General features: G+C 36.5%; 1 protein-coding gene across 3 annotated transcripts in view; it reads right to left on the reverse strand.

Moving 5' to 3' along the window:
• Positions 1 to 2,535: 2,535 nt before the first annotated feature.
• Positions 2,536 to 19,751, reverse strand: part of tmod1 (tropomodulin 1) — a 40,215-nt gene continuing 22,999 nt past the window's right edge. Inside the window, exons 7-13 of one of the 3 annotated variants that reach the window (XM_041784620.1) lie at positions 15,549 to 15,638; positions 12,305 to 12,435; positions 10,319 to 10,426; positions 9,805 to 9,948; positions 9,139 to 9,283; positions 6,385 to 6,484; positions 2,536 to 3,745 (exon numbers count right to left, since the gene is read on the reverse strand). In XM_041784620.1, the coding sequence (XP_041640554.1) occupies positions 3,727 to 3,745; positions 6,385 to 6,484; positions 9,139 to 9,283; positions 9,805 to 9,948; positions 10,319 to 10,426; positions 12,305 to 12,435; positions 15,549 to 15,638 (737 nt within the window). In that variant the 3' untranslated portion in view covers positions 2,536 to 3,726. The remainder of the gene's footprint in view (positions 3,746 to 6,384; positions 6,485 to 9,138; positions 9,284 to 9,804; positions 9,949 to 10,318; positions 10,427 to 12,304; positions 12,436 to 15,548; positions 15,639 to 19,751) is intronic. The other 2 variants (XM_041784622.1, XM_041784621.1) reach the window with 2 other exon arrangements.

The raw sequence follows: 19,751 nt of genomic DNA on the forward strand, positions 1-19,751 counted from the left end.
ATTAAATGAAAAAGGAAGCAGTATTTAGGCCCTTAAGGACCAAGATGGCTCATTTTACACATAAGGCTGTAAAAATATTATACATTCATACTTAAAAAAAATGTTTTAAACCAATAACCCTTGTAGTCATAAAAATTAAGTTATCACAACGTTCAAGAAATATCAACTCCAAAATGCCAGTCTGTCACTGTGTCCCCGTGTTTAAGATAGGAAAAATAGAAAAAAAATTATTTTTTCATTATAATGGAAATACAATTTTATCAGAAAATCCAACCCCCACAGCATCTGCTGAGTAAATTTATGATAGTTACATATATTTTGGCACCTACTGCAGCTGTTAAGACATTTGAGTGACATTTTGAGATTATGCAAACCCCCCCCCCCCCAATTCCCCCTCTGCTTCCCAGACCTGAAGTCTTTGAAAGTTGTCAAACCTTAATTAATTTTCAAACTTAGATCACTGCTTTGCATTTTTATGACAGCTGTTCTACTGTTGTCCTTCAGAGAGCAGTCCAGGAGAGAGGAAACTTCTCTGCCTTTGTGCAGTTCGTCCAGCTACCACCCAGTGTCACTGTTGCCTTCATGTGGATCAACACTGCACATTTATAGACCACTAGTAACTCGTACAAATATCATTTCAAGCTTTATTTATTTCAATAACAAAAACAAATCAACCAAAACGGGTGAACTATCTAACACAACACAAAGTCAAGCAGTAAAATATGAGCAAACACTGGACAAAGAAGAAGAGAGACACAAAGACAGTAAGTGGCAGAGGTGGTCTTCACCTCTTCAGCTTTAGCATACACTGACTGACTGACGACAAAAGTTTACATTCATAAGTAACATCTATTTAACACTCGCAGAATTGATAAGAAAGTAACAGAACAGTGGTTATAAATAATTATCTCTGAGTGTCAGTAACAGGCATACGGATGGTACAGTCTGGTTAGTTTCACCTTTAATTCTGCAACCAGTAGTTTACCCATTCTCTACAGACCTATTTCATCTTTAACAGCTAAAAAGTAACGAGACTGCAGACCCTGTATCTTTAAACTTTCATATGGTAATTAATTAGCTCTAGTTATGGTTAGACAGATGGTGTCTATTTGAAATTAAGTGCTTTAAAAGCATACAGCAGTGTTTTTTCATTACCAGGACGTGGTAACAACGATGTAAACATGTATTCAAACACGTCTTGCATGAACATTTCCATTGTGAACTCTGATAAAAACAATCCTGGGTAAAAGTGGAAACAATGTTGATCTAAAACCATCAGTGCCAAGAATGATTTTTATAAAAATAATAATAATAATAACATTTAGTAATCTAAAATGTAACTCTTATAATGATCTGTTTAATGTGATAGCAGAAAAGTCTCTCATTTATGACTTAAACACTACAAATCTGAGTCAAGGCACTTATTATGAAACCTTTAATAAACAGTACCAGCCCTCTTCATAGAAAACCACACATGTAAGCTCCAGTAAATAAACTAAACACATACAATCATCAAAACCAGATCTGGTTTAAAGTGTGACTGAAGTCCATGCAAGTATTGGCTGGTTGTAATAATGAGACATCAATATGTGAGTAGATAATGCATTTTAAAAGAAAACTTTGTCTGTAGGTAGGTATGCACGATATTATCAGCATGATATCAGTGTCAGCAGATATTAGCTTGAATAGTCAATTATTAGTATCTGTAGATATGAACATTTCTGCCAATATTTCCAACCCAATTCAGGCTGAACAATTAGTTGAAATTTAGATTAAATAGCAGTTTACAAATTGCAGTGGATGAAGTGTGTCTTTAACCTGAAATGTTTGTCAAAATGCCAGTTTAATACGTTTTTTTAGCAGAGTTGTTATGCTCCACACATAATTCAAGTGTCAGTTTTTTAGAAGAGTTTGCAAAAAAAAAAAAAAAAAATTCCTACTTTCCCTATTTTGTTTGTTTTTCTTAAAAGAAATGAGAATGACAAAATGATTTCCCTTCAATACAACAATTCTGATCAAATTTGCCAAATGATACAAAATAATTTCAATTAGATATTTTAAGCCCTACTGTACATTTGGTGTATATCTGCTGTAAATCAAAGATGCAAGTAAGTACAATGCATTTCGAAAGCATTCAGACCCCCTTCAATTTTTACAACTTTGTTATGTTGCAGCCTGATGTTACAGTCAAAAAAAACATTTTTTTATTCTCATTAATCTATACTAAGTACCCCATCATGACAAAAGGAAAACAAAATTTTTTAAAATTTTGCAAATTCATGAAAAGCAAAAAACTGAAATATCATATTGGCATGTGCACACTCTTTGCAAAAACACCTGAAATTTAGCTCAGGTTCCTCCCACATCTCTTGATAGTCGCTGAGATGTTTCTCCACCTTGAATGGAGTCCACCTGTGGTAAATTTAGTTGTTTGGACATGATTTGGAAAGGCACACACCTCTCTATAGAAGGCGTCACAGCTGACAATGCATATCAGAGCAAAAACCAAGCCATGAGGTCAAAAGAACTGCCTGCAGAGCTCAGAGACAGGGTTGCTTAAAGGCACAGATCTGGTGAAGGCTACAAAAAAATCTTGTCGCACTGAAGGTTCCCAAGAGCACGGGGCCTCCATCATCCTCAATTAAAGAAGTTTGGCACAATCAGGAGCCTTAATAGAGAGGTGAAGACAAAAGGGGAAGGGGTCTGAATACTTCCTTTAAGTCTTTTTCTCTGTTTATCCTCATTCCTAAACTTTATAGTATACTCTAAAGACTGAAGTATCAGGTCAGAACTACATTAAGTTATAAGGATTGGCTAACATTCATTTGTAAATAACTGCATTTCAGAATCAGCAAATATCCAATATACTACATCCCTATCTGTAAATTTTCTTGTTCAATTACAACATCTCAAATTTGCATTGGCTCTTCCCAGCTAGCAGGAATATGGTGCAACATGTATTTTGAGTACATTTTCATATACAGAAGACTTTTTACACTACTCTGCAGCACAACCAATCCAAGTTAAGTAACTGAATGGCTTCTACCTTTTACCAACATCTATGAAAAATAAATAAACTCAGCTAAATTCATTAGTTGGTAACTAAAGAATCAGCATTCTTCATTATAAGGTACAACATCAACTTTGGAGTATCGCAGGAAAATACTTTGTGTGAAAATCTTGAAGCAACATCAGAAGCTTTGGGAACAACAGTAACAAAAGCACAACTCATGTACAGAATAGTACTTATAATTCATTCAACTCCTGACTGAAAAACAGACTGCTTCAAAGTACCTCACCAACCTCACTGAAAAACGTCCAGCCCTCTTTTTAAGAATTTTAAAAACTCTTGAGGAGATAAAGGATTCAAAGTGACTAAGTTAGCCTTGCACTGTTAGTTTGTAGAAAGAATTACAATTCAAGCCTGAAGTCCAATTTAAAATTTAAACTTCAAAAAACAAAAACCTATAAAATCTCACTTCATGCATGCACTGAGAGCTCTTTTACTATCCACTTCAAACAAAAGCTCAATAGTACAGAGTTCAGAGATAACCTCTAAGCTTTAAATCTGAGGTGTTTATGGACTTCTTTGGACGCCATTGGAGGAGGTGAGGCTGAGGCTTGAACGTCGAGGTTTGTAATGATGGTGTTGAAGGGGAACAGAGGGTTGAGAGTAGCTCTGGTTTTTACACATTCGTCCGACACTTGGGGAAGATGGGTCCTCCCTCAAGCCTTCTCTTTCGTACTGTGGATGGAAAAAAGGTGAAGAGATAAGCACAGATGAAACAGAAATGTGATGGAAGGAAGATGAACAAAAGAGAGGAAAAAACAGGAGAAAAAAAACAGAATGCAAGAAGTTGGTTTATTATCAAAACCGATATTATAATATAAATCACAGCAAAGCTGGTCTGCTTTTTATCCTTTATATGTGAGGCAGACTGCAGGAAAGACAGAAAAAGTTTATATTAGAGGCTTTGCATGGCTCTTTAAGGAGAAGGACAGAAGGGAAAGAAAATAATAAAAGAAAGGCTTGATATTATTACTTGCTGACCCTGGGATGTAAATAAAAAGTCAGATGCCCTGCTTTTAAGCAAAAAGCAACAAGTGGAGAGATCAAAATTAAACATGCACTGTCACTTTGTCTCTGATTGCAGTGTTTTTATGCACCCACTGTAGAAAATATTGGACAAAGCCATTTGGTTACTGAAAAGCAGTTTTAAGTCCAATCTGTTGTTGTTAAATTGAAAATGCTGCCTCAGGCTATCTTAAGAACTGACAAAGAAGAGGAGTTGGGGCAGGTCTTAAACCTCCTGCAAACATGCTACATCCTGCCGACTTGCAGTTAAAGCAGCCATAATCCTGATTATACATAAATGTACATTCTTGCTAAAACAAAAAAAGGTAATGCTTTCAATTTATGCCCTGGTACAGCATGTGCCTATAAAAGCTACTATTCCAGCTGAAATAATTTTTCAAACTAGGCAGTGAATGCGTTTATTTCTGAGGTAAAAATCTGCATTTTAAAATGAGTTGTGTATGTGACTTCCTGTGCTTTTGGAGTCCGCCTCAAGAGGACATTTGCAGAATCACAGTTTTATTGCACCTCTGCATTGGCTTCATTTTTCAACCAGAGGTTGCCATATTTTTTGATTCATATCACTGGTCTAAAGTGTAGATGTGGAGCATCAAAAGAGGCCTGGCGACACTTCTTTGTAATGCTCACTTCAACATTTGTTTAAGTTTATAAACCTTTAGTTGTCAGCCCATAATTGTTTTGAATCAAGTGGCATTACTGAAAGCAAACCCCAGACATTTTCCCCATAACTTTACAGTAAGCTCCTATAAACAGAGCTTATTGTGTAAATTAAGAAGCTGCCTATAAAAGCCCTATGTCCAATGATACTGTAATTTAGTAACAAAAGAATCTGTGATTAAGTACATGGTCCTGGTAAATAAGCCAGGTCAGTTAACCTGGCACACCAGGTGGACTGACTCCATGGCAGTGGATATATTTCAAATCCATCTGGGAAACCGCCCATCCAAAGTGTTTTGGAAGGGCCAAACCTTTGAAAGAAATGATTGCAGGACAATTGGGGGATGACTGTCATATTCTTTACAGGCAAATCAGAGCAACAATACATATGATGTAGTAGCAACACACAGCTCCATTAAGTAAACTCTACAGGTAGGCACTGTCATCTACTAACAATGGAACCAGTTTGTGAATCAAACTCTTGCTGAGGCAGAGAAATACAAAAACAACCTTTTGCCTAGAAAAGCTTTCAGTGCAGTTCTTTCCTCTTCTTTAAATGTTCACCATTTTTTGGTAAAACTGCCATTATAGCTACATCTAAGCTACTATCCAGCCACAGCTTGCAGTGTCCAGGTCATCAATGATCAAAGTACTTCTTCAAAGTACTTCTTCAAACTTAGCACAAATGCTCACCTTGACCCAAGAATGAACTGATTAGATTTTGGAAATCTTAGGTCAGGATCACTGGGTCTCATGGTCAGCCCTTTCCTGTAACATTTCTCTGAAATACACAATCACAGAAAATACCCCTGCCCTTCTTCTTGACCTTCGGTTGTACTTTCACTGTCTGGCTATTGGATACCTCACAGAGGCATATATAACAGTCAGGTGATAGTTATAGTAACTTCCTTCTTAAGTAGTTTTCCTTTAATTGGGCTCACCTGGCAAGCTAATTTTTGCAGGTGTCTGAGATTGATTTCAGTGATCCAAAGAGCCCTGAGACACAATACCATCCATGAGTTCAATTGAAAAACAAAAATTTGAATGCTTATGACACTAAAATCCAATATGCATAATAATTTGGAACACTGTGTATAAGAAATGTCTTTAAAGGAGAAAAGGAGAGGACAGAGGTTGAGCAGTGTCAGCTGAAAGCCTCCAGAAAAGAAAGGAATACAAGGAAGAGCTGTTTTAAAGAAGAGATGGATGAAAAAAGGCCAAGAAACATAAAAAATGAAGTGGCAGTGGTCATGGAACAGTAGCAACCATTGTTTTGTAGAGAAAGGGAAAAGAAGACCATAAGGGTGTCCGCATCATCACAGAACAGCGAAAACAAGGCTTACCAAAGAGAGAGAAAGAGATGGACAGTTTCATTCTGATGTCAAGGACAGAAAACATTATAGTAGCTTTTGAGCTCTACCAGGTGTCAAATACTGCAAATTGTCTTGCAAACCAGAGATGAAAAAAAAAGAGAAGAAAGAGTGATCTTAGATGCTGTGGAGAAGCAAAAGAGACTCTCTAAGGACGACAGGGTGATGGCAGCACTTTCCAAGCATCTGAGAGAACCAGGCAGAAGAAAGGTAGGAACAAGCGGCCAAATGGTACCATGTTTTTGTTACAGTTGTGATTACTTAGTCTTAGACTTGAATTTTTTCCCGAAGGCTCTCTCCAGCTCTGGCACAGAAAGAGTGAAGGTGATGGAGCCGTCTGACTCTGTCCTGACGGCCCGGGCTTAGATGATGAGGGGAGAAAAAATGTAATGAGAAAATGACACACACATTTAATTAGTTTGGGGTGACACTGAACATGAAATAATCCATTAAAATAACATCTATGTGTGTATGTGCATGTTAAGAACTACTCTTCCATCAGTCCTATTCACATAAACTCTTTTCTTGGAGCTGATGTCATGTCTTAAACACTGCTGTTTTGATTGGCCGGGGCCTTCTGGCCTTACTACTGAGTTGCTGGTTGATGATATCACTCCCATTCTTTTCTTAGAGGCTGATGAAAGGAGAACCCAAGAAGGCAGGCTGAAGATTAAGTATCAGCACCAACACACAACAACAAAAACTACCAAATGTGATCTTAAAATTGTGATACATAACTGACTACAGCACAAGTCATACGATACAGTTTGTTCTGGAATTGTTACCAGTTTAATTCCAGCTCAGGGTTTCTTAAGTTTAACCTAGCCCAGTCTGAGTGTCTAATTTTAGTTTATGCACTACAAATATTAAAGGTGATGCACCAGCTGAAATAGTGCCCACATGGGTATAAGTTACAACTTAAATTCACACCTAGCTTTCAGGGGTGGAAATGACTGGTGGCCCCACGATACAATATTATCACGATACTTGAGTCATGATTCGATTTCACTGTGGTTTTAAAGATTTTGCAATACATATATATGCAATATATTGCAATGTATCATGATCTTTAGCACTTTTTCAACTATTTAGCTGATTTAGCATTAGTCTTGCTCTTGTATTTGTCATATTTCTGCAGTATTTTATTTTCATGTAGCACTTCTTGCTAACCTCATATGTCATGTCCATCTCATTTTTGCCCTACTTTCATTCTAATGTCCTTTTCATGGTGCTGCCATGTCTGTTGTACTAACTTTTCCTGCTCTATGACCGGCACCCCTGCCGACCACACTGGACAAACAATTGATTTTATTTTTCCATTATCATGGACTTCAGTTCATATTAGCAATTAATTTGAAAAAAACAAAAAAATTGATACTTGATGGATGAGAGGATACAATATATCACCAGACAAAATATCGCAATACTATGCTGTATCGGTATTTTCTCTCACCCTACTAGCTTTTAGGTGTAAAGCCCTTAGTGAAAAATATCATCATGTTGGTCAAAATAACATGCACATGTATCATTTTGTAATGATAAATTTAAAAAAGGACACTTTTAGCCACCTTTTTACCACATTTAACCCATTTCTGCCACTTTGGCAGAAATGGGCGCTTTGAAGATCTTGTGGACAACTTTTCTTTTCAACCTATATTAACCTCTTTTTGCCAATTTCAACACAATCTGGCCAATTTTAAGCCATACACACAACTTTTTGCCACTTTAAACTAAGTTTTTCCACCTTTTATTCCACTTTAAGTCCATTTTTGCAACTTGTTGCCCATTTTAGCATCAGTTTCAAAACTATTTAATTATTTTTCTACTCAAGTTGTCACCATTTCTCTCTTTAACGCTCTCTGTGTTACAGCCATGAAGCAGGTGACAAGGACATGGAAACAACAGAACTCACCCAAAATAAATATGTGTTTCAAAACATTAGAGCATACCTTAGATGTTGATAAAATAACATTTAAAATTAGAGATAACTTGCAAAAAATATTTATTCCGAAAATAGACTAAGCAGACTGTACAATTACATAAATGCATCAAAAGATGTGTAATAAAAAGGCGCTTTACCTCTTCACCTCTCCCCCATTTCCTTTTATATATTATTTTAACCTTTCCCTCCCTTTCTTTCTCTTTTTGCAGCATGTGGGTCTGTATTGTTTGTTTTGTTTTTTCTTTATTTAAATAATAAATTTGTTTAAAAATGCAGTGTACTCTTAATGACAAGTGTCTGCTACAATGATTTTTTTAACCATTGCAATAAAGTATTAAAAAAAAAGTTGTCACCTTTTTTCTTTTGTTTTAATTCTGGCATCCTGACATACTTGAACCTAATTAAGCACCAGCGATTTGGCTTTAGGAGCAAATTGGGGTTACATCACATTGACATGTGATTGCAGGAATTGGGGATCAAACCCACATGGCAACCAACTGCAGGACAACGGACTCTACCGTCTGAGCCAGTCACCCCAGGTGATACTGTAGGTAGAGTAGAGGGTTTTACTGGCTGTTTGGTGTCTGCAATAGATTCTCCATGATTGACTGCATCCATTAGAGATGTAAGATGACCTTTATTTTGTACACAAACTTTTTTTTGTTTTTGAGGGTTTTTATGATTTCTGCTGCCCAAAAAAGACTACCACAAAATAAACTTGTGTTTCAGGTCATTGGTTCCCAACCTGGTGTCTTGGCAACCCCAGGGGGAATGTGAAAGATCTCAACAAGATGCCTTGTCACCTTAGAGATTGTTTTACTGTATGGTTGATCTGCTGAATTATAAGGTCTTAATTTTTTTAAGAGGAAGGAGTATGTAGTTGAACTCAGATTGTAAACTAACTAGTTTGAACTTAGTTTTCACTGTGACTCAAGCCAAAACTTATACATAGCCGGTACAATGAACCACTGGTCATGAACTTTACCAGTGAGTTTCTTAAAGATGTTCTGCAATGACCATGTGTGTTAGTATGTTTCTGCTTTCAGGACTCAGTGCTGTCTTGTGTAACCCACCCAGGTCGTTGTTGTTCATCATTGCATTGGAGCCTCGCAGACGTGGGCCCTGTTGGGTGAAATGATATCCAAACTTCAGCAGTGTGGTGTTCTTCTCCAGCATGTTCGCTATCTCCATCTCCACCTTGTTGCCTAACGGCTGGCTCTGCAGTTTGGAGAGAGAGAGAGTTAGGGGAGGGATAGAGGAGGAGACAAAAGGAAAAGGGAGAAAATTTACAGTGAAAAGGTGGCCAGGAAAGAGATCAATAAAGACAGTAGAATAACTACCTCATGATTTATGTATTGACCAACAATTACTCACTTCAACTTTAGATCTGGCTTTAGATCAGAGCACATTTACCTCCGCCAAGGAGGTTATGTGATCGGGTGGGTTTGTTCGTTTGTTAGTTAGTTTGTTAGCAACATAACTCAAAAAGTTGTGGACGGATTTTGATGAAATTTTCAGGAAATGTCAGAAATGGCATAAGAAAGAACTGATTAGATTTGGGGAGTGATCCGGATCACCATCTGGATCCAGGAATCTTTTAAAGGATTCTGTACTATTTGGAGATAGGGCTAATGCCTGAGGTCTGCGTGCTTTTCTAGTTGTTTATATTATAAGAATGCAAAATGTCAACACAGAACATCACTACTAACTCATGTTGTGGTGTGTGCAGGGGTTTGTACCTGATTGTCTATCTTGAGCTCCTGTAGCGTGGTGTTGCTCTGCAGTGACTCTATGAGAGACAGAATTCCTGTTCCTGTGATGAAGTTTGACTCAACATTTAGGCTTTTCAGCGTTGTGTTCACCTTCAACATCTCTGCCAGGGCCTGATCAAAATACACAGCATGCACACGCTGATTTACAAACTTTTCCGGACGATAATGAGTGGGTTTCAAAATAAACAGGAATGAAAATTAGGAAGTATTGCGATATACCTACAGGGGTTCATGAAACATTGTTACTGCCAAAAAACATAAACAGGTTGAATCTTAAATAAAGACTGGCGATAGAAAATGTAAATAAAATAAGATTATAATAGTGTTTCTATGAACACAACAAGCAACAGATCAGTGTTAATAATCCAAACTAATAAAGAAAATCTACTTTAACATGTCTGGAGTTGGATTTAAAGAGTGATAAAACAAGGTACACTGATTCTGTGCAGCATTTTTGTTAAACATTACACCTGTGACTTACAAATGCTACGGGGTCGTTGCTCCTGGTTCCAACTATACTAAACCTCTCCACCACAGTGTTTGTGATTAGAGCTTCAGCATATGCCTTCAGAGTCTTTACAGGGATGTTCTACAGGAAAAACAATAACAAAAATATAAATTAAATAGAGAACGCAACTTCTGGAAAAATTGTGCTGTGAATGCTGAATAAGCTAATGCTTTTACTGCTAACAATACGTATGTAGGGTTGAAAAATATATTTGAAACATGTTAAATACATGGTTTAAAGGTTGACAACCGCTAAAGCAGCATCTGAAAAGATTAAGAATATATGTTTTGTTACTAATGTATCAATTGTTAGTTATTTATTGGTTGCTGTGAATGCTGTTCCTTTTTTTTACTTTAGACCTAAAAAAACAACTTTCAGGTCTTCCTGTTTTCAATCACGAATATCTTTTCTTAGCTTATTTTTCACAGCTATAATTAATCTGTACTGTACATCTGTTGTAACAAAGATTAGTCTATTAATATCATATATTCTTTATTGCATATTCTCAAAAGTGTTGGTTTTAAGTATCTAATAACATCCGAACTTAAGTTTATACAATGAAGAGAAATTCCACAGAAAGGGGGGGCCTTTCAATGCTCAGCTCATTGTAGGAGTTATCTAGCTGAATTGCAATACACAATTTATATGTGGATATTTTTAACAGCAAGCTGATCTTTGTCAACACGGACATGGACAACGATTTAATCTCTGGTATCCCCCAACAGTGGCAGGTGAGGTCACCTGGATTCGTGTACAGAGAAAAACGTCACGGTACAAAGCGGGAAGAGCGCTGTGTCCCACAGAATGCATCTATTTAGATGCTGTCATGAATCATCCATTAAAATTGTAGGATGTAGGGAGGACAGGAAAGCATACCAGCAACTGATGGGAAGTGCCGGTACGCTGCTTCTATGGTGCATTTACAAAACAGCTGTTTTGTGAATGAATTTCACATAATGGTGGAGAAAGCTGTTAGAAGTGGCCTTCCCAGGAATGCTTGCAGCATGAAGCAGGAAGGTAGTGCCACTTTCAAGGTAGAATGTGTATATTCATAAATGTCCTGTACTATGTATATTAAGCAATAATTTAGATGGTGTAGCTGTAAGAACAATGAGATTAATAACACTTGGTTGTCTTGCTGCTAAATGTAAAATTGTTATGAACTGGAAGATTAGAGCCCTAGGCTGTTTTAGTTTGAGAAGTTGGTTGGAAGAATTTATTGATTTAATTGGCATGGAAAGAGCAGCTGCCACTTTATGGCAGTTCAATCCAGGTTTAGATGGCCTATGGGATAAAATAAGGTTACATTTAAGTTCTTTACCAGATTGAAGAAACTTAACTATCAACTACATGTAGGTATCGATGCCACCCCCCGGCTTTTTTTTTTTTTCCTAATATTGTATGTTATTGTTGATGTTGATGTATAGGGATTTGAGTTTTGTCAAGTGTTTGGTTTGTCCAACCGCTTGTCTATTAAGTGTTGTCTATCTGTCTGAGGAAAAAAATTTTGATTAAAAAAAAAAAGAAAAACCGGTTGAATGTGTAAAACTTAATTTGGTAAAAATGGAACACAATATTTATAAGTACGTATATATATATATATGCGTTAAAGTTCCCAAAATTAGATATAATTATTTCCTTATTAACTCAAAAATTAATTAAATGTAGGATTTGTCATTTTTATTAATTTAGATATTTCAGTGTAAGAATTCTACATATTATATTTAATTTGAAAAATAAAAAAGAGCATCACTTTTAGTGTATTTCTGCACTTGGATTACATTTAATGAGAAAATATCATCAGCCTAAGACTTCTGCTTTTAAGTGGCTTACAAAGTTTTAACTGAAGCAGCTAAATGTTGAATAATTTCAGTTTTTTTAATGCATCATCAAACTATTATCCTCCTTCTCACCTAACTAAATCTAACCCCACACAAGCACATTCTCACACAAACTCACTCTGATGTTGTTGAGGTTGACCTCCACTAGGTCAGGGTCATTCCTCTTCATCCTCTGCAGGGTCTCTTCTACATCAGTGGGGTTGGGCTCTTCATCAGGGACTGGTTTATACTGGGTGCACTGGATCACACCTTCAAGACATTCAGACTAAACAAGTCACTGTGGGTATGATGCTCAATTAAATATGTCTGTATCCCTTACCTGCTCTAGTTACCAGTTACATGTCATTGGAGGATACATTTTTAGGACACCAAATGCTTGTTTTTCATGTAGTTTTTGATAATATAGCGTTTATTTGGTTAAAAAGAACCATGTTAGGTTAAGCCCAATAATGCCTTTCAGTGCTGGCTCTTTGAACTACACACTCTGATTGAGACAATCAGAGTTGTACAAGAAAAAACATGAAATGTTTTAGCACTTATTAAATCCTGTTTTTAGTCATTTCTCGTCAAACATATTTGAAATGAGGTGAGAATTGGTTAAGTGTTAATTTTGTCTTCTACAACTGTGACTGAAAATGTTGACTAGCTTAAGACTAGTTAGAACTTTGACCGCAAAAAAATGTGATATAAAGTAAGTTTAGTTTTAATCAAGAAGACTAAAACAAGACTAAGATGTTAGTGCTGGACATTAAACATCCATGATATCTCTCCACTGTGCATATTTTTTAAAATTATTTACCTGTTTTCTATATTTTTAATATGATTTCTTTTACATTTATATTAATTTTACAATATGGCTTCTAAAATTAAATCAAAAGAAAATTATTGTTTTGACTAAAAGTAATGACTAAAACGTGAGGACTTTTAATCAACTAAAACCAGACTAATTTCTTTGTTTTTCATTTTTTGTCAACTAGAGGTAGACTTAAACTTTCAATCGTGGAAATGACTATAATGTTACTAAATTGTAAAGGCATATAATCTAAAGAAAAACTAAATTAAACAAAATTTTAAACAGCTGCAAAATTAACACTTACTCATTGTTAAAACAGAATGTAATTATTTGCAAATTTCAAAAACCCAAATTTCATTCCCAATTGAATATAAACAACATACCAGATGTTGAAATTTAGACATTTCACCATTTCCTAAAAAAATACTAACTCAATTTGAATTTGATAGCAGCAACACAGCTCAAACTAGAAAAGCACTCGGAGAGCGCAGACCTCCATCATTAGCCTTATCTCCCAATATTAAAGAACCCTTTAAAAAATTCTTGGATCCAGACAGTGATCCGGATCACTCCCAAAATCTAATCAGTTCTTCCTTATGCCATTTCTGACATTTCCAGAAACTTTCATCAAAATCGGTCCATAACTTTCTGAGTTATGTTGCTAACAAACAAGCTAACAAACGAACAAACCCTGCCGATCACATAACCTCCTTGGTGGAGGTAAAAAGTAGAGATGGGCCCATGTTAGCCATTGTGTAGCATCCCCTCTTCTTTAAACAGTCTGTAAACATCTGGGAAGAGAAGTTACATGTTGCTGGAGCTTTGGGAGAAGACTGCTGTCCCGTTCTTGTCTGATGTAGGATTGTAGCTCCTCAACAATCCTGGCTCTTCTTTGCCAGGTTTTTTCCTTTTATGATGTGCCAAATCTCTATTGGTGAAAGCTCTAGACTGCAGGCAGGCTAGTTCAGCACCTGGACTCTTCTACTGTGAAGCCATGCTGTTGTGATGGATGTGGTATGTGGTTTAGCATTGTCTTGCTGAAATATGAAAGGCCTTTGCTTGAGAAGATGTTGTCTTGATGGGAGCATATGCTGCTCTAAAACCTATATATTTTTCAGCATTGATAGTGCCTTTCCAGATGTGCAAGCTGCCCACGGTAGAGGCACTAATGCAACCCCATACCATCAGAGATGCAGTCGTTGACCTGTGCATGGATAACAAGCTGGATGGTCCCTCTCCTTTTTAGTCCACAGGACACAGCATCCGTGATTCCAAAAAGAATGATACATTTTGATTAATCTGACCACAGAACAGTTTTCCATTTTGCCTCAGTCCATTTAAAACAAGCTTTGGCTCATGGAACAGCAGTGTTTTTGGATCATGTTTACGTATGGCTTCTTCTTTGTATGATACAGCTTTAACTCGCCCTTTGTTCCTGACCTCATGCAGTTATTTCCAGTACAGAATCATGCCTGTTTTTAATGCAGATCCACCTGAGGTCCCAAAGATCAGAAGCATCCAATATCGACCTTCAGCTTGCCACTTACACACCGAGATTTCTCCAGATACTCTGAATCTTATGCTATTATGCACTGTAGATGGTGGGATATTCAAAGTCTTCACAATTTTACATAGGGTAACATTTTCCTGTAACTGTTCCACAATTTTAAAATGCAGTCTTTTGCAAACTGGTGATCCTCTGCTTATCTTTACTTCTGAGAGACTCTGCCTTTGTTAAAAATCTCCTTTTCTACTCAGCCATGTTACTAACCTACTGCTAATTAACCTTTAGTTGTAAAATACTCTTTCAGCTGTCTTTCATTAGCACCATTTACTTTTCCAGCTTTTTGTTGCCCCATTCCAACTTTTTTGAGTGAGCTCATGTATTTCATGAAATGGTAAACTGTCTCAGTTTCAACATCTGATATGTTGTCTATGTCCTATTGTGAATATAATGTGGATTTATGAGATTTCTAAATCTTTGCATTCTGTTGTTACACAGTCCCTGAACTTTTTGGTACTGGTGATGTATTTGGAAGTAAGACACTCCTCTTGTTAAGAGCTAAAGGAGAATCTAGAGAATGAGCCACCATGCAGATAAAAAAGGCTCAATAATGTGTGTACATGGTGGTGGGATGAAAGCGAGAAAAACAGATTTGTATTGAGTGGTGGAAGATAAATTATTATTGTTCCACCTAGAAGAGTTAAAATAATGTTTCTGCTTACTGACTGAGTACTCAGATTCATTCTGTGCAACTATATTTGAGCATGCACCAAGGGCAAAAACGACTGTAAGTGAGTCTGTCATCTTTAATAAAATAAACCATCATTCTGCCAACATGAGATCACTTCTCTCGATTGCAGTCCAACATTTTTCTTGAGTAAGGTAATATTTGCTTCAGACTGGTTGAGTGATCTGCTTTCTTTTAGGATAATTTAACTCACCTCTTGACAGAAACCCTGCAGCAAATGCATACATGATAAAATCGAGCGAAGACAGATTGTTCAACTAGCAGATAAAAGACTCAGTTACATAAGTTTGTGTGCATGTGACGAGGTGTGTGCGTACTGTTGAGGCCTTGCTTGTTGACTATGGTGCTGCTGGCCAGGGCTTCATAGTACTGCTGGTTACTCATCAGGGTGTGCATACCCAGGATGGCTGCAAGACAGCAAGAAGACTGAGTGAGGATGGAGAGTACAAAGGGAAAAGAATAAGTGGCAGAAGAAAAACAGAAAATGTTGAAAAGTAGATGTAAAGAGTGTAAAGTTACAGACCACATGCTCATACAAACTGTACAAAACTTGTGGCAAACAAGTCAAGAGACAAAGACTGATTAGGTTATGTGGTCTGGCTTTGTTTCTGCAGTCACCTCTGGCTACATCTCAGCTCTACCTGCTGCTTATAATGTAAAGTAAGGTTTAAGTTTGTGAAAAAGTTCAACTTTAGCAGTCTGCTCATGCCCTGGCAGCAGAGAAGCTGAAATAAGTTTCTAAACTGAGCAGCTACTCTGAGAACACTATATAAACAAAATGATTCAGAGAGGATTATCACCTCATCTGTTTGTCAGAAAGATGGAGAGCATGAGAACGCAGCGCTTTGCAAAGACATAAACAGTTAAGGAACACACACTGCTCTTAAAAGTGGCAGTATGGCATGCTACCTTCAACAACCTCAGATACCCATTTGGCTCCTGAAATATCACTCATTTTCATCTTTTACTCTAAGGTGCAGTTTATGTTTTATACAATAATTCCAACATGCTTTGTGAGGTGGTCATCCTGCAAAAAAACATTTACATTTTGTAATGCAGAGGTTTATCAAATGGTCTACCTTAGGACTCACATGTCTGCACAAAAAGTGTTCAGGATGGCATCCAGAGCATCATATGACAAGTCAAAACACTTTTATGGGTTACTTAAGGTCCTGTCATTTTTTAAAAGTATTCGATCATACTTGGGAATGTATTACGTGAGTGCACAAGGCCAAAAAGTGGTATGTTGCCTACAGGCAACACTGCACCATAGAGGGTTAACACACTTTGCCTTTGACCAAAATTAAAAAATAAACCAGCATACACTGTATTTTAGATGCAGGGTTATGTTTATTGCAATCAGGGGTGGAAATTAGCAAACTGCATTTACTCAGATTAAAGCAATTTAGTCATTTGTTAGGCACTTTTACTTTTTTGAATACATTTTGAAATCAGTGCTTTTACTTCTACTTCCAATTATGTTTTAACCAGAGTAAGTGTACTTTAACTGGAGTACAGTACTCTTGTACTGTTTTCCACCTCTGTTGCACAGAGCAAGAGAATGATTCCAAGTCACATCCTAAAACAACAACAACAACACAAATATTGCATTCAACATTTTGAGGTGGATTTTATCTCCAAAAGTGTGATTTTAACTCTGTTCTGAGTGAATCCACTAGTGTTAGTTCAACTCCGCAGAGTCAACTGATCTAAGTTCTTCCTACTACAATTTCAAATCTGGGGTGAGTTTCCCATCATTCCTTGGGCACAGTGTTTAGATGTGTTCTTTTATGAGTTGATTTATGTTTGGAAGTTGACTGTTGTACAGTGATCTCTGCTGGGGTTCTTTTGGTCATGTTCCTAGTGGAGTGTTGTTGTATTTTTTGTTGTAAAATACATTTGCACCATGAGTGGAGTTATCCACTGAGTTAGAGTTCCTGCCTGTGACTTTAAGTGTTCCTAAATGACACAAAGAGCTTATTCTTTGTAACTGCAGCTCTGTCATACTGTAAAATATTTAGTTTTACCAGCCTATGTAATGTGGACCAACAAAGCTATTTTAACTTGTTACATTGAACTCTATATGAGTTTAATTAACCATTACAATATGGCTGTGCTTTACATCATTATAAAGGTGTGACTTTATCTGAACAACCTGATTGGAGATCTATTCTCTTGTTGTTCTTGCCAATAAGGAGAGATCATATTTTACTGTACAACATCTCATTAATTACTCAGTACTTAAAGTCAACTTTGAATTGGATACTTTTTACTTTTGCTTGTCATTTTAACCAGAGTAAATGTTACAGTGTAATTTAGCAGATACTTTTATCCAAAGCAAAGTACATCTGGGATAGATGTTAAGGACCTTTCCTGAGGGACCACCATGGATGCTCATTGTGCAAACTGGAATTCCAACCCCTAATCTCCTGTAACAAAGCCAGTGATGTAAACCACTGAGCTATCCAGCCACCAAATGTACTTTTAGTTAGTACATTACTCCACCTCTAGTTGCAGTTTTGCAGGGTGAAGAAATACTAACTGATTAGAACTGTTGATTACCAATAAAAGTAAGATAATGTAATGTTTTACAGAAAAACCTGATTGTCCAATTCAGTCTTTAATTTAGATTAGAGGAGAGAAGGATGTTATAATCCTCAATTTCTCATATAAGCTTGGTATTTTCTCCTGATGAGTGTCCTCTCTTTTTCTTTTCTTTTTTTTTTCCTTATATGGTAATGATTATCCCTAATGAGGCCTTATTTTTATGAATATAAATATATAAATATGCATTAGGCCTGTTAATACGAATTTATTTGCCAATGATTTATAACAACAACGATGCATCAGCGTTGTTCTTGCCATGCACTCATTTTAATGATGGTTATGTTTGTGTGAGGTAAGAGTGGTAGGTTAAAATAAGTTTTAGCTTCAGCCTACAACCTACGTTTGAAATTCAGAAATCTTACTTTGACTTTCTCAGTTGTTTTGTTTGTTCTGAGTGAACTAGAATACATTTCCTTTCATTCATGCATTAGTTCATTCAAAGAAACCTTAACCCTTTCTGACCTTTCTGATCGTTCTGACAGTGTATGTCCACTTAGGGCTTCGGTACATTCTAGACCTATTGCTACATTTTTCTTTATTTTAAGCACATATTTGCACCTGAAAACAGCTCTGTCCCACTTTTGGGTCCAAACTCACCAGCTGAGAACCATTGGTCTAATCTTTCACGCTGTCGAACTTTATTTAGAGTGACTTCCAACTGAGCCCATAATGACGACATTTTACAGCAGAGTACTCATAAAAATTGCATTTTAAATATTAAGCATTACTAGAACATTAGTAAAGAATGAATACCCAACTTATTATGTGAAGTGTTATTAACTTAGTAGTATGTCATGTATAAACATGGCTTTAGATGCTTTATGGAAGAATTAGAAAAGCATTATGTAAGTAATAGCATAGAGGTAGGGTTAGGGCTAGGGTAAGGGTCAAAGTAAGGTTATCATTACCATAAAAAAGGTTTATGAGACACATCTAACCCTGATGATTCTTTAAAATTATTTTCAATTCACCTTTAGAGCAAACATTTAAAAAGTTTGTACCTAAAGACAAAATATTAACCACAGTCTGGCCATTTGTCATACCTCATAGAGAACCCATGCTTCTTCCAGTGTAATGTTCAGTCAAGCTTCTGAAATGTCTGAGTATTTCACTGACATAGGTTGCAATGTTTAGCTGAGTATATCCACAGTCGATATAGAAGTAAACAACAGAACCATGACAGAGGAGCAGAACTGATTCATGCAGCACTGCATGCGGTCTGCAAATACCCTGGATGGTGTTCAGCTAGCACCTAGAGAAATCCAGCAGAGGGAGGTAGGAGGTAGAGGAGATGGAGGGACTGATGAAGAGATGAAGGGGGAAGGTGGAAGGTGGAGGTAAGGTGAGGTGGAAGGAATGCTAGAAGAAATGGAGAAGATTAGAAAAAGGAAAAGTAAATGAATGACGGGATGTTGAAGGGTGATGGTGTTTCTATCAATTAGTAGGAGAAGACGGATGAATTCAGTAAATGAAGCAGTGAGATCAAGATTTGATGTACATTCATCTCACTTGCAGTTAAGGTTTACTAATGTCCATACATTTTTTAAAATCTTTATTCCCATTATGATTAATAAGGAAATCAAAATGAAAAGAATAAAAAATATTAGCAATTGCAGCACATTTTCTTTGAAAAAAGGAAGAAGGGTCCATTTGTTTTTCTCTTTTTCTGATTGGAGTCACTATAAGGACTCCAGAAGATTCTTAATAGTAATTTGGGATATTGGATAAATAGAACACATATGCAAAATCCTGCAAAATAATTTGAAATTTAATCTGATTTTCATTCTAAATTTGGCTTTTTTGTTTTGCTAAATCATTACCGAATTTATAATGAAGAAAAAATAAACTTAACAGTGCAGTAAGCAGTAGTAAAAAATTATGGTTGTCAAACAATACAATTTTAATTGCAATTA

This window comes from Cheilinus undulatus, linkage group 4 (assembly GCF_018320785.1).
Source record: "Cheilinus undulatus linkage group 4, ASM1832078v1, whole genome shotgun sequence".
Classification (NCBI taxonomy): Eukaryota; Metazoa; Chordata; class Actinopteri; order Labriformes; family Labridae; genus Cheilinus; species Cheilinus undulatus.